The sequence below is a fragment of the Boleophthalmus pectinirostris genome, unplaced genomic scaffold (genome assembly GCF_026225935.1).
Source record: "Boleophthalmus pectinirostris isolate CB_2022bp ecotype Guang Dong unplaced genomic scaffold, ASM2622593v1 HiC_scaffold_23, whole genome shotgun sequence".
NCBI lineage: Eukaryota > Metazoa > Chordata > Actinopteri > Gobiiformes > Gobiidae > Boleophthalmus > Boleophthalmus pectinirostris.
In genome coordinates, this window is record NW_026571207.1 from 18,205,375 (window position 1) to 18,218,906 (window position 13,532).

Sequence of the window (13,532 nt, forward strand, 5' to 3'; positions counted from 1 at the left end):
CTTTCAAAGTCTTGAAGGTTGATGCTAAATAGGTTACTGCGGCTCTGTTAATATGAAAATGTAATGTAAGTGTTTAGTCTTTCACCTGAAAACTCTCCTTTGTTCTCAAAAGGTTGTCTGGTGTAGGTTGTGGGGGTTGACCCTCTATGGTGGGGGTATCTAAGGTGTAGCCCGGAGCCATATGAAGCCTGCAAACCTATTTCTGTTGGCTTGTGGGTTTCTTGATGAATTGGCCCATAAGGAGGCTACTTATAACTGTTTAACTTCAAGTTTATAAACCCTTCGCCAGTATAACCTCAGCTTCAATTATTCTGGTGTGTAATAGGCTCATCATTTAAATACAAAGCATGAATAAAGAGGTGGTAGTGACTACACTATCATCTCTGCTCAGTGCTGCAATTTATATTGTGCTATACTGACCAGACCATCACGCTATGGCCCGAAGTTCTAATGTGTGGCCTTTGATAAAAGATGAGACACAACGTCCTTTATGGGGTTGCTTGCTTTGGGGGTAACCATCTGGCCCTTTTGGTTTCCTGCTGCACAATGCACAGCCACTGTGACCCCGTCCATTGTCCACTTGTTCAGAGAAGGCCTTATCTTTTCATTTGTGCTGTGTAGATTCTATAAAAGTGAAATCTATACACCACGTAAATAAATCACACATTTCTTTAAAAATATTTACGCTTTGTAATAAAATCTCACAAGTTTTGCAAGCAAACCATTGGCATGGAAAGGGAATCTCCTATTTGAAGACTATACCACGTGAGCTTCACCGATATCCTTGAGACTCCTACTTATTTCTTTTTAAATAACACTTTAAGGGTTAAACGTGAGCGGTTTTAGCATAAACCCAACCTCTTGAGTAAAAAACTGAGAGTAGACGGAAAAGGCGGAGACAAGAGTTTGTCGTCACTGCCGCGCAGTATTTATTGCAGAGCAGTTTTTCTTCATCCACCATTTTGAGAAGAGCTCGCTTATAGGTTTCTCGCCTGTACTAATCCTTTTGTTCTCAAAAATGAGTGACCAGCTCTGCAAACTCTTCGTTGGAGGCCTCAACGTCAACACAGACGATGACGGTCTGCGCAAACATTTTGAGCAGTATGGTACTCTCACCGACTGCGTCGTGGTGATGAACAAGGAGCTGCAGCGCTCTCGCTGTTTCGGCTTTGTGACCTACGCGTCCCCAGAGGAGGCCGACGCTGCGATGGCGGCCAGGCCGCACACCATCGACGGAAACACTGTTGAGTTAAAGCGAGCTGTGGCGAGAGAAGATGCCAACAGGCCCGAGGCTTTGGCCAAGGTTAAGAAAATCTTTGTCGGTGGTCTGAAGGAAGACATTGAAGTGGAGCACTTGGTCGAGCATTTTTCCACTTTTGGAGAAGTAGAGAAGGCCGAAGTCATCTCTGAAAAAGACACCGGAAAGAAAAGAGGCTTCGGTTTTGTTTACTTCACCGACCATGATGCTGCCGACAAGTGTGTCGTGGTCAAATACCACTCGGTCAATAATCACAAAGTGGAGGTGAAAAAGGCCTTGACAAAGCAAGAGATGCAGGCTACACGAGGCTCGATGGCTCCCAGAGTTAGAGGCCGCGGAGGCATGATGAGGGGGAATCAAAATGGCTACGGTGGCAGAGACTTCGGCGGAAACTACGGCTACGGAAATGGCGGCGGCTATGGCGGTGGCTATGGAGGCTACGGAGGGCCGTATGGGGGTGGTTACGGCGACCAGGGCAGTGGCTATGGGGGTGGAAACGGCTACAACGACTTCGGCAGCGGCTATGGTCAGCAGCACTCCGGTTATGGCCCAATGAAAGGACCTTTCGGGGGCAGAGAAGCTCTGCTCCATACAGCAGAGGGGGTGGTGGTGGCGGATACCCCAGGGGGGGCTACGGTGGTGGCTATTAAATCAGAGACAATGGGAAATCGATTGTCCCCACCCCCATCCTTCATCCATCTGTTACCCGGGATCTGGATTCCACAAGCCAAAATCAGTAATGGGGGCTTCTGCTGTGAAACCACGGCAGAAAGTGACAGAGCCCCAATGATAACGAAGACCTCAGACCAAACAGGTAGGAAGGTCACTTCCCAAAACCTGGTAGACAAAGCAGATGTTGCCGTTTCAACTAGGACACAAAAAAATACAACGATCCCTTTTATCGTTATATACGCTTACAATGGGTAGGCGTCGTTTATAGTGAATTTTATTTTGCCGCCACTTGTTTTTGCATTTCGTCGTAGGGTTGTTTTTTGACAAGCTCTTTTTATTTTATAATATTTGCATTTAAAGCAAGTAGTATAGATTTTGTTTCCTGGTGTGGTTTCAATGTATCAATATGGGCAAGCATGTTACTTTAACCTTTAGTTATGTTCTACTACTTCAACCTGTTTGACTGCACTACACGGATTCATTTGATAAATTACAGGAGCAGGATCGCTTCACTCCCCATATTCTGTTCCATTCACATAGTGTAGATTAAAATATTGTTAGTGTTCCATGCAGATATATTGTATATTGTATACTTTGTCTGGAGATCAAAACCTGTTTACCTACTTGCTTATGTATGTTCATTTTAAATAAAACTTTATACCACTTAGCTTAGTTATTTACTTATTTAACCAGACTTCTAAGTTGTTTCACAGGTCTTACACTTTAAATGATATCACCTTTTGAATTAGTAGTTAAATGGAATCTCAACAGTTTATTCATAACTTCAGGTGGGTGAAACATGTATACCAGTAGTCACAGCCAATGCATGTAGGCTTGGAAGGGTTTGCTTGATTTATTCCTGTATATTATATTTATGTGGACTTGAGGGCTGTTATTTACCTTTTATTATTCCCTATATTTAGGTGTTCTAACTCATATTCCAGTAGGCTATCCCCAGCCAAAATAGCCGTAGCAGTTTTTTATAGACTACAGGACCCTGTTGATTACCTGGGGTCGATTGTGATAGGAGTCTGAAATATCTCTTTAGGATATCTACATCCAGCAATATAGGTATGTAAATCAACCTGTCTTCACTCTGTGTTGTTTTTGAGATGGTGCACAAATTATTATACCATTACAGTTATTAAATTGTCATTTGCGATTTATGTAGCTAATAAAGTAGATGGGTATGTTCACACCTTTTATATCCTGAACTAAAGGGGACACTAAAAATACATTTGGTGTCCGCACAGTAATTCCCTCATGTATTCGATTTCTCACTTTACCTCTCTTTTTCTCCCAGGTTGCTATGGTAACCTGGATACAGGGCATCACTCTGCAAATGGCGGGGTGTGTCTTCATGCAACGAGGAAATGGAGGGAATATGCCGCCTTCACTACAGGTGAAGTCCATGTTACAGGGATTCTGCACAACAAGCCTCAAAACAACTAATGTACAGAATTTATGTAGCATATGTTTCTTAAACTAAACCAGTTTGGTTCATGTTTAGGGAGATGGCACTTTGGGCATTATTTTGTGAATTAAATTTTTTTTTAGTGTTTGGTTTTTTCTGTATTACTGACTTCCTTCGATATAGAAACAGTATAATGAATATTTTTTATGAGAATAATATTAACATTTTGGTCAATGAGCCACCCACAACATAAGCATAATGCGTAAACTCCAAACAAATATGAATATAACAAAGAATTTTGGAGAGAATGAAAATTACATGAGAATACTGCATTATAAATGAACTTTTCCATTGGCCAGTTGATTTGAAAACGTGGATAGTATTGCCATATAAAAAAATCATTTGAACTGTAGGTTTGGGTCTATTCATGGTTTACATTTAATGAGTCCTTATTCAAGATCTGGTGAGAATCCTTACCCATTATACTGTTATTGCTATAACAAAGAATGACCATGCAAAATCCTCAAAGAAAAACATGCCTGAAAACCATGAATATACATGCTAAACATTTTATTGAAAATTAGGCTGAGCCATTTTAGAACAATATCTAATTGCAATTTAAAGGACAAGCATTGCAATTTATGTTTTAAAAAATAAATAAAAATTGGTGCCCAGTTTAAGTAAAAAGCAGTAAAGTACAGTTAGCAGATTTTTAAGTAAGATGGGATCTATAGTTTGCAGTGGAAATACAAACCTGTGCTAACTGACTATTAAAATTGGGATTTCGATTCTGTAATCTGTAAGATGTTCTCTTTAACAATTCTCAGCTTTTTTAATATAGTCTCTCTGAAAATGCTCCTTTAGACCCCTGAAAAAAAAAACAACAGATGCTGATTTTTGTTATTTCATCTCTTAAAAATCTCAATGTAGCAATAGTAGTAGTTGAATAAAATTTAGTTTGGATTTGCATCATACCAGGTTTGGGAATATAGGCACATAGTACTGTATAAGATCTGCAAATTAACAATGTAAGCCCTTAAAACTTAAAACCCCATGATTTTGTCGCTGGTAACATATATGGATTGTGAAATCACTTTTATAAAGCTTTTTCTCAAATTTGTTGATTTTAACAGTAAAATTTCAATCCTTTGTAGGCAATGTTTATGGACATCGTGCTGGCCAGGATTTCTTATATTTTATAATAAATGTATATTTTTTATATTATGATTGTTGTTTGGAGTTTATTTTGTTGCATGCTCCAACGTGTCCTTGGCAAAAATATATATATTGTACATGTCTTGTCTCAGAACCTAAAGTCATCAGGATTAATCATCCAATATTAGTTTGTGGTGAAAAAAATTTAACAAACGTGATAGTTGGCTAAAATGTGCTATTTACTACACCTAGTACACCATGTTTTTATCGTTTAAGTTGATAGATGCATTGTTTAACCACAGTTAGTCCCTGTGTGGTGTCCATATTGTATTTTTTAAATGTAAAATTTGTTTTTTCTCTTATTGCACTATGAATGAATTCGAAGGCGAAACCACGCGTTCTTCAAAACGAAACTGCGTTTCCCCCTGCCTTGAAAGCACCATGGTCGCAGCCAATCAGCGAGCGAGTGGGGGCGGTGAATCTTTTGATACAACCAATCAGCGATTGACACGTCTTACGAAGGCGAGCGAGCACACGGCCCGCCCTAACGTCTTTCATTGAAGAAGAAGAGAGGGACTATCTCCGTCCACCGCTTTCAGGCAAAATTCAGACATGTCGTCGAAACTTTGTAAGCTTTTTGTTGGCGGTCTGAACGTTCAGACTGACAATAAAGGCCTGCGGGAGTACTTCCAGCAGTATGGGAACCTTACGGACTGTGTTGTGGTTATGAACCAGAATCTAGGCCGTTCCCGGTGCTTCGGCTTTATAACCTACTCTACGCCGGAGGAGGCCGACGCAGCAATGGCGGTGAAGCCACATGTCGTCGATGGAAACACCGTTGAGCTGAAGAGGGCCATTGCACGGGAGGACACAAACAACCCTGATATTCACGCTAACGTCAAGAAAATCTTCGTCGGTGGCCTCAAAGACCATATTGAGTGTGAACATTTGACCCAGTACTTCTCACAGTTCGGCACGGTTGAGAAGGCCGAGATCATCTCTGACAAGCAAACCGGTAAGAAGCGAGGTTTCGGCTTTGTTTACTTCTGCGACTGCGATTCCGCCACAAAAGCTGCAATCCCCAAGTACCATGATATTGAAGGTCATAAAGTGGAAGCGAAGAAGGCCCAGACCAAGCAAGAGTTGGCCACCAAGACAAGAAGGGGAAGAGGGATGCAGAACTATGGCGGCGGCAGAGGGGGTGGTGGCTACGGCGGCTACGGCCCAGGCTATGGCGGTGGATACGGTGACGGCTACGGTTACGGCGGAGGATACGGAGGGGCCGGCGGCTACGATGGATACGGTGGTTACGGTGAATACGATAATCATATGGGAGGTGGATACAGTAACGGGGACTTTGGGGATGGCTATGGACAGCAGGCCTCCGGCTATGGTCCCATGAAAGGGGGCAATTATTCCTACAGGAGTGCAACTCCGTACAACAGAGGTGGCGGCCCTGTTGGGGGTTATGGAAGGGGGGCTGGGTTTGGTGGCGGTTATTAAAAATGATTTTGTTTTGTGTTTTGGGGGGGATTCATTAGACGATGAACTGAAATCACACACATCAGGTGGGAAGATGGGGGTCTTTCCTTCTACAGACGGGAGGCCATCACCCACACTGAATGAATGACTGTCCTCTGAATCCTTGGAGCCCCCACCTGGACACATCTGTCCTCCTATTCCACACATTATGGACTTTATTACTAAGAATTGTGTATTATTATGTCCTATTTTGTGTTGTGTTGGGGAAAGACTTACTTTGAAACTATTTGTAAAGCCGTAAATCAGTCAGTCACTGCTTCTCAACTTAGCACTGGGTTTGTTGAGCCACAAACCAGCTTGATCTGTTAAATGTTGCATCATAAACTCAGGGTTTTTAAGTAAAGTTGGTGGCAGTGTCTGGCATTGTGGGACATGATTGTGTTAATTTGAAAACTTTGTGAATTCTTCACTCATGTAAATTTATTTTGTCTCTTTACCGTCCCATTGCAGACTATTGTTTAGATTGTTTATACAACATGTTCTGTTCACATTCTGTTTTATTCTGCTTTTATTAAAGTTTTTAATGTTTTCAATTGAATTTTGTTATTTATATGTCCTTGTGTCAAAATACAATGCCAGCAACCATTTTACCAATAGAAAGGCATTTCATGGATTCAATCAAAGTCAAAAACACGTTTATCATGCAAATGATACTCTCAAATCGATAGTCTTAAAATACAGTTGTATCTTCATTTTATAATCTCAGAAGTCACCTAGACTTGACGCATGGCTAGATTTTTAGACTCTTTTGAAAGCTACGCTAGAAGGAAGCACGGGGAAAGTGGTAGGAAAAAAGTTACCAGATCGGGATCAAGTTAGATTTATAGAAGAATGATCAGTGAATGCGTTTTATAAATGCACCCTTTAGGCACTAAAAGTGACTCATGACACCAATAGACAATCTGGCAGTTCCCGCTGCATTGGTTTCCTCTATGGTTGTCTGCAGTGGGAGCAGACTCCGTGAGGATGGACGATGATGGTGGGACTGTGGGGTGAGTTGGATAAGTAGTACTGCGTGAATTTATTGATAACACTACGTAAAGTGTGCTTTAACGATACGCTGGATGTGTAAACATTCACATTATTCGATTAATTAACGTAAATCGAACAAACACGACTAGCGTTCCCTCCTTGTTAGCGAGACAAGCTAATGTTAGCTTCCTTTGCGACTCAGCTGATGCACTAAGTTGTTTTTTGAGCTCCAATTTAGCGTAGAATAAAATGCTGCTGTTCTCACTACATTGAACGAATTATATATGAGTGAGCATAACATCTAACACAATGTCCGTAACATCACTAACAAAAATCAAAGCCGCTGCTAAAAATGTATCCAGTTTTACATTAGCACTGCTAAAAGCTAGCCAGCCAACTTAACTTCATCCAAGATGCTTAAAAACACAATTTACTCTTTACTACTCCGTCTTCTTTTATTCTTCTTTATCTTTATCGTAAGAAATCGCTCAAGTTAAGTAATATGGATAAAATAGTAACTTTATCCATCCTAATATTTACAGCTGTAATCTGCACTGCTGTAGTGATACAGTTGGAGCAAATTGAGTTCATTGCATCAGTGAAAAAGGGTTTAAAAGTGTCCAAAGGCTTAGTTTTTCATACATTTTTGTCCAGTCTGGAGGCCTCCCAGCGTCCAGTCTGCAACACAGATTCAGAAGAGGACATGATAAGTGGTGGGATGCACACTTTCAACCAAACCCATATGAGGAAAGCCTTCCATCTGATGAACGAGCTGAGAAGGTTTGTTTGCTGTTGATAAATAACTGTGTTATGTGACCACTCAGCAGTGTTCAGCTTCACTGTGTAACACGTTAAACTGTATCTACAATGTTTTTGGCCAGTAAAAAGCAGCTGTGTGATGTTCAGCTTATGGCAGGAGGCACTGAAGTCCCAGCTCATAGGGTGGTCCTCGCGTCTTGCAGTCCCTACTTTTGTGCCATGTTCACAGGTACAGGTGCTCAACAGTGGCACGTCATGGAAGTGTATGCCCACTGTAGGATCCTTACTCTGTCTGTGTCTGTAGGTGATATGAGTGAGAGCAAAGCACATCAGGTGGAGATCCAAGAGGTAGATGGATTGACCCTACAAAAACTGATTGACTACATATATACTGCTGAAATAGAGATTACAGAAGACAACGTTCAGGTATCTCATGAAATATATGATTTATTTATTGGTTTCATTATGGTTTGTTTGTTTATTTATTTAATTTAGCTTTTTTGGCAAACAAGTTTTAGCTTTTTTTTTTTGGAAAACAAAACGTTTTAATGGCTAAAACTAGCATATTTTTGTAATCTGAATGTGAAGTCATATTAAATAGGGATTTTTTTAAAAAGAGATGACTGGTGAGTTTTGTCATGTAAGAATGCATCAACATGAACCTTAGAATGAAGCTTAAGGCAGAACACTTCCTCTGATTATTAGTTCAGGAAATGTGCATGAAGAGAGGCAGGAAATCCTCCCACTGTTCATGGAGAGTATGTTCAATTGAGAAGCATAATACAGTACATTTTACCCTTTTTAACAGTAATATGATTCTTTTTTTAATGTTTTATCCCTTACTTCAGTGATATTTCAAAACTACAGCTTCATGTCCTAGCTAACGTTTTAGTTGAGCTTTTGTACTAAAATTACTAGAAACATGGTGATGCTGTGTACAGCAACTCAAGTAGATCATGAGATGTATCAAAGTTGACGTAAAGTATAAAACACTGTGGTGTAAGGTGTAATCTAGCATCTGTGACTGTTAGAGATGGGATACAATGTACTGAGGTAAAATTGCTAATAGATTTTACACACCTGTGGAAAATGACATATACGTTTTCTTAGGACAAAAAAAGGTTTGTATTATATTGAGTTTCTGAAATGCCTTTGATCTTTAGGTGTTGCTGCCAGCTGCCAGCCTGCTGCAGCTGATGGATGTACGGCAGGTTTGTTGTGAGTTTCTTCAGTCACAGCTTCATCCTTCTAACTGTCTGGGCATAAGAGCCTTTGCTGACCTACATACATGTACACAACTTTTGAATCAGGCCCATGCATACGCTGGTAAGTTCACATCATTAATCAATCATAGATTTGATTTTGCTGTTGCATCTTATTAGCTTATTATATTATCTAATGTAATGCTGTATTTTTCTGTCTACTAGAGCAGCATTTCTCTGAAGTTGTACAAGGAGAAGAATTTCTAAGTCTGTCTTTGCAGCAGGTTTGCAGCCTCATCTCCAGTGATAAACTAACTGTCTCCACCGAGGAGAAGGTTTGACAATTTTATCAATGTTTTTGTGTGTGTTTTGTTTGTTTTACTCAGGACAAAAGATACCACTTTGTCAGAAGTAATTAAATAGAATTCTATTAAAAACTCATCTGCTGTGGTAATTTTAACTTAATTAACATGTTAACTGCTCTTTTAGATGCTAAGAAACTAAGTGTGAATAATTTTAACATACATGTATTATTTAAGTTCTAGGCTAGGTTGTGGTGTCTTCCCTGAGATTAGAGGGGGTAAAGTCTCTCACCTTTTTGTTATGGTGATTTCTTACTGGCACCCTGGGTGCATACAGAATCACACATGCAATTTGTAATTTGTTTGGTGTACTTTAGCAGCATTGGAATGTGACTGCATGCATCTATATCAGTAGGATAGCATACTCTTGTAAAGCCTGAAATGTTGTCTTTCTGTCTTCTAGGTTTTTGAGGCAATGATATCCTGGATCAAACATGATAAACCATCTCGTCTTGAGTATATGTCAAAACTCATGGAACATGTGAGACTCCCACTCCTTTCAAGGGATTATCTTGTTCAGGTAAACTGCTTTAGTTGCACAAAACTGCACAGATTTTTGTTTAAAAGAAGGGTAAAATACAGAATTCTTTTTCCGTAACAATGGTATGTTACACCTAACAGCAATTATAAATTAAAATGCATGTTTCAGATTGTGGAAGAAGAGGCACTGATAAAAAACAACAACACATGTAAAGATTTTCTTATAGAAGCGATGAAATATCATCTGCTGCCCGCAGATCAACGGCACCTTATTAAGACAGACAGGACCCGGCCACGAACTCCAATCAGCATTCCCAAGGTACACAGAAATGCACTGAATCAGAACCAAGGCAAAACAACATTGTTAAGTAGAGCCTTTTATTAGGTAATGATCGTAGTTGGTGGGCAAGCACCAAAAGCCATCCGCAGTGTCGAATGCTACGATTTTCAAGAGGACCGATGGTACCAGGTTGCTGACCTACCATCTAGACGCTGTAGAGCAGGTACATTTGGCTTTCTTTGAATAAGCATAATAAAATATTTACCAGTTTTTGTGTGCATGCAGGTGTAGTTTCTATGGCAGGTCGCGTTTATGCAGTTGGGGGCTTCAACAGCTCTCTGAGGGAAAGAACAGTTGATGTGTATGATGGAGCTCTGGATCAGTGGAGTGCAGTGGCCAGCATGCAGGAGAGGCGCAGTACACTGGGAGCTGCTGTACTGGGCGATTTGCTGTATGCAGTGGGTGGCTTCAATGGAAGCATAGGTGCATAGTAAAACAACACTATCCATTTTTTAAATACCACATAGACAACAATGATTTTGCTTTACCAATGTTCCTGTATCTTTAGGCCTTTCCACTGTTGAGGCTTATAGCTACAAAACTAACACATGGTTCTGTGTAGCCTCTATGAACACCAGGCGCAGCAGTGTCGGTGTTGGAGTGGTGGATGGTAAGATATGCTGACTTTGTTATGTTGTTCTATGAATCATCTGCTGTTTGTGTTCAAGGTAAGCTGTATGCAGTAGGAGGCTATGATGGGGCATCACGCCAATGTCTCAGCACAGTAGAAGAATATGATCCTGTGACCGACCAATGGTGTTATGTGGCAGACATGAGCACAAGGCGCAGTGGAGCAGGTATCTCAATCTTATGAAGAATATTCTCTCATTAAACTTTTGCCTTTTGACTTCACATTGTAATCCTTTGCCCAGGTGTGGGTGTGTTGGGTGGTCAGCTTTATGCAGCAGGTGGACATGATGGTCCTCTGGTCAGGAAGAGTGTGGAGGTGTATGACCCTCAGACTAACACATGGAGGCTGGTCTGTGACATGAACATGTGCAGACGAAATGCGGGTTAGAAAGCCAATACAGGTTGTTGATTAGAAAAGTTGAGATGCATGAATGATGGTCTTCACAAGAAAATGGTTATGATTTCAGGTGTCTGTGCCATTAACGGGCATCTCTATGTAATTGGGGGAGATGATGGTTCCTGCAACCTCTCCTCTGTAGAGTTTTACAACCCAGCAACCGATAAATGGAGCCTCATTCCTACAAATATGAGCAATGGGCGCAGTTATGCAGGTATGTCAAGAGTACTGACAGTAGTGCCCTTTTTTTGTTGAAAATGTTACGTAATTTTTTTGTTTTTTAGGAGTTGCTGTCATTGAAAAGTTTGTATGACCAATTCCTGACAGTTAATTCTGTCACTGATGTAATGACATCTGAGGCTCAACAAATGGACAAAAACACATCACTGAAAGTGATGTTTCCATCAACAGTCTTTGGCACTGTTTCTCAACCTACTCGTGTTGCATTGGAGGAATCCTGAAACATTGCACTACATTACAAGCAATAGTCACTGAAAAGCAAGGTCTTAAGAAGTATGACTTCAGCTGTTAAGCACAAAACAAGCATCTCCTTAAAGTATATTGTTTAAGGAATATGGGCCAAAAACAGGACAATGTGCAGTATCTGTACTGGCAGAGTACTCCGGTTGGGACCAGGCCTACTTCCTGCATTTGCAGCCATGGGCAATATTACTGTACCTGAGTGTGACCAAGTACCAGGACTGGTGTGCCAAGGGAGACACAACTCAACATTTCATTGTGTTATGGAGCCAAGTTTATCTGCGAACTGGACCAAGCAAGGCAGCTTTGCAAACAACTTTTTTGTTCAGTCTGGAAAGTGATGGAATGTATAAAACTGAGTGAAATATTATCAGATATATTTTTTCAATCTCTTAAGAAGCCTGAGGTCTGCTGCTATAATAGTTTTGTAAGGAATGCACTACTGATGCACTAACTGATCCTGGCCTGTTCCTGGGCTGTTCCTGCGCCTGACTATTTCCTGCTGATACAGGTTTTAAAGCACCACTTTTTGAATTTTATTCTTGTAATTGTAAGTGGCTGCGGTTACAGGCTCACCAAAATCTGATTCATATGATTTCTTTTCCTTTAAAAAAATACTACAAGAACATGCAAACTGCACAATTTGATGTGAGTGATCAGGAAATCAGATGATTTTGTTTACATTTCATTTTGATAATCTTTTAGCTTCAAAAATCTGATGATCAGATTTTGAGTGTACATGTAATCGAAGTCAGTGTCAGTAACAAACTATAACATTACAGCAGTTATGTTGAGTGGAGCCTGGTAAATGCACTGTAGTACCTTAAGTATATTTTGTAAAAGTTGTGGGATAAAATGTTATATTTATTGTGTTTAGAGGCAATATGCTCAAAGAATTAAATCATTTAATCATTTTATGTAAATTAAGGTAATATTATTTTTTGTGTAACTCAGAAATATGAACTACTCTAAATAGTGTTTGTGCTAAAAAAAAAAAAAAAGCTATATATGATGCTACTTTAAAACAATTTGCAGCAATTTTGTGGATGTCAGCCACATCTGCTGTCATTGAATGCATTAACTGTTTTAGCATTGTCTCATTTGTGTTTCTATGTGTTACTAAGCAAGAAGCCCAAATCCAAAAAACTGTTCATGTGCACTGATGCATTACGTCAATGTATAGAATTCACTTAATGCCATATTTTCTTAAAGCCTAAACTTGTAATATGCGATTGTATCCCATGTTCTTTCCAAATAGCCTGGTGGCCAAATCTGAAATTTTCACCTATGGGGGGTCAGAATGTTAGTCAACTCATTGACATCCATGTTTTTATTATGTTACAAAATCATGTATTTGGCACTTGATTCAAGCTTAGTTCAGATAATGAGGCCATGCACAAACATAGGCCTACTTTATATCAAATGATGAAATTGTGCCAACCACTGACAGGATTAATCCATATTCTTGGGTCTAGAAATTGTAAGCTGTCAGATATTAAATATTTTGCCAAACTGAACACAAGAAGGAGGAATTATACTAAATAATTAACTAAAACTACTAGTTAATCAAAGTAATAAGAAGGCAATTAATTATAATACAGGAAATAAAAAGATATAATAAAGTAACCTTAAACAAACGAGACAAACTAACATAGCAGCAAAACTAACTAAATAGTTCCCCCCCTTTGGTTTGGCATAGACGGTCTCTGCCAAGGTTTGACTACTCATCGGTCCCTCATCTGGCTACTCAGAAAAAAACAAAACAAGTGTGAGTAAATAATTCAGATTTATATGAACTAAAATATGTGCACCCACATTAGAAAATACAAGTCTAAATAAAGTAATTAAATTAAATGTGTACTGAAATTA

The 13,532-nt window shown here is 39.8% G+C and overlaps 3 protein-coding genes across 7 annotated transcripts; all 3 read left to right on the forward strand.

Annotated features, from left to right (window-relative positions):
* Positions 1 to 939: 939 nt before the first annotated feature.
* Positions 940 to 5,060, forward strand: LOC110158978 (heterogeneous nuclear ribonucleoprotein A0-like). Of its 3 annotated transcripts, XR_008632993.1 has the most exons (4): positions 942 to 2,072; positions 2,854 to 3,001; positions 3,234 to 3,332; positions 4,499 to 4,568. XR_008632993.1 is itself a non-coding variant. In XM_055159500.1 (3 exons), exons 1-3 carry the CDS (start codon positions 1,019 to 1,021, stop codon positions 4,726 to 4,728), a joined length of 1,383 nt encoding a protein of 460 aa, XP_055015475.1. In that variant the 5' UTR covers positions 940 to 1,018; the 3' UTR covers positions 4,729 to 4,743. The 3 variants fall into 3 exon arrangements, 2 of the variants coding, with proteins under 2 accessions (XP_055015475.1, XP_055015476.1); XM_055159500.1 differs by lacking the exon at positions 2,854 to 3,001 and having other exon boundaries at positions 940 to 2,072; positions 4,499 to 4,743; XM_055159501.1 differs by lacking the exons at positions 2,854 to 3,001; positions 4,499 to 4,568 and adding an exon at positions 4,885 to 5,060 and having other exon boundaries at positions 941 to 2,072.
* Positions 5,061 to 5,111: 51 nt separating this feature from the next.
* Positions 5,112 to 6,579, forward strand: hnrnpa0a (heterogeneous nuclear ribonucleoprotein A0a). Its single transcript, XM_055159502.1, has one exon. The coding sequence runs from the start codon at positions 5,112 to 5,114 to the stop codon at positions 6,000 to 6,002; it is 891 nt and encodes a 296-aa protein (XP_055015477.1). The 3' UTR covers positions 6,003 to 6,579.
* Positions 6,580 to 6,712: 133 nt separating this feature from the next.
* On the forward strand, positions 6,713 to 12,895 carry klhl3 (kelch-like family member 3). 3 transcript variants are annotated; one of them, XM_020923449.2, is made up of 15 exons: positions 6,713 to 7,033; positions 7,668 to 7,793; positions 7,895 to 8,001; positions 8,077 to 8,198; positions 8,936 to 9,098; positions 9,200 to 9,309; positions 9,740 to 9,856; positions 9,986 to 10,135; positions 10,202 to 10,319; positions 10,382 to 10,579; positions 10,665 to 10,766; positions 10,825 to 10,953; positions 11,029 to 11,169; positions 11,254 to 11,397; positions 11,468 to 12,895. In XM_020923449.2, exons 1-15 carry the CDS (start codon positions 7,008 to 7,010, stop codon positions 11,494 to 11,496), a joined length of 1,782 nt encoding a protein of 593 aa, XP_020779108.2. In that variant the 5' UTR covers positions 6,713 to 7,007; the 3' UTR covers positions 11,497 to 12,895. The 3 variants fall into 3 exon arrangements, with proteins under 3 accessions (XP_020779108.2, XP_055015473.1, XP_055015474.1); XM_055159498.1 differs by lacking the exon at positions 11,468 to 12,895 and having other exon boundaries at positions 11,029 to 11,187; positions 11,254 to 11,388; XM_055159499.1 differs by lacking the exon at positions 6,713 to 7,033 and having other exon boundaries at positions 7,673 to 7,793; positions 7,920 to 8,001.
* The last annotated feature ends 637 nt before the right edge of the window (positions 12,896 to 13,532 follow it).

Coding starts and splice junctions, on each gene's coding strand:
- LOC110158978 (XM_055159500.1), top strand. CDS start 1,019: ATGAGTGACCAGCTCTGCAAACTCTTCGTTGGAGGCCTCAACGTCAAC. Junction 2,073..3,233: donor GAAGACCTCAGACCAAACAG/GTAGGAAGGTCA, acceptor TTTTTCTCCCAG/GTTGCTATGGTAACCTGGAT. Junction 3,333..4,498: donor ATATGCCGCCTTCACTACAG/GTGAAGTCCATG, acceptor AATCCTTTGTAG/GCAATGTTTATGGACATCGT.
- hnrnpa0a (XM_055159502.1), top strand. CDS start 5,112: ATGTCGTCGAAACTTTGTAAGCTTTTTGTTGGCGGTCTGAACGTTCAG.
- klhl3 (XM_020923449.2), top strand. CDS start 7,008: ATGGACGATGATGGTGGGACTGTGGG. Junction 9,099..9,199: donor TCAGGCCCATGCATACGCTG/GTAAGTTCACAT, acceptor TCTGTCTACTAG/AGCAGCATTTCTCTGAAGTT. Junction 11,170..11,253: donor CATGTGCAGACGAAATGCGG/GTTAGAAAGCCA, acceptor TTATGATTTCAG/GTGTCTGTGCCATTAACGGG.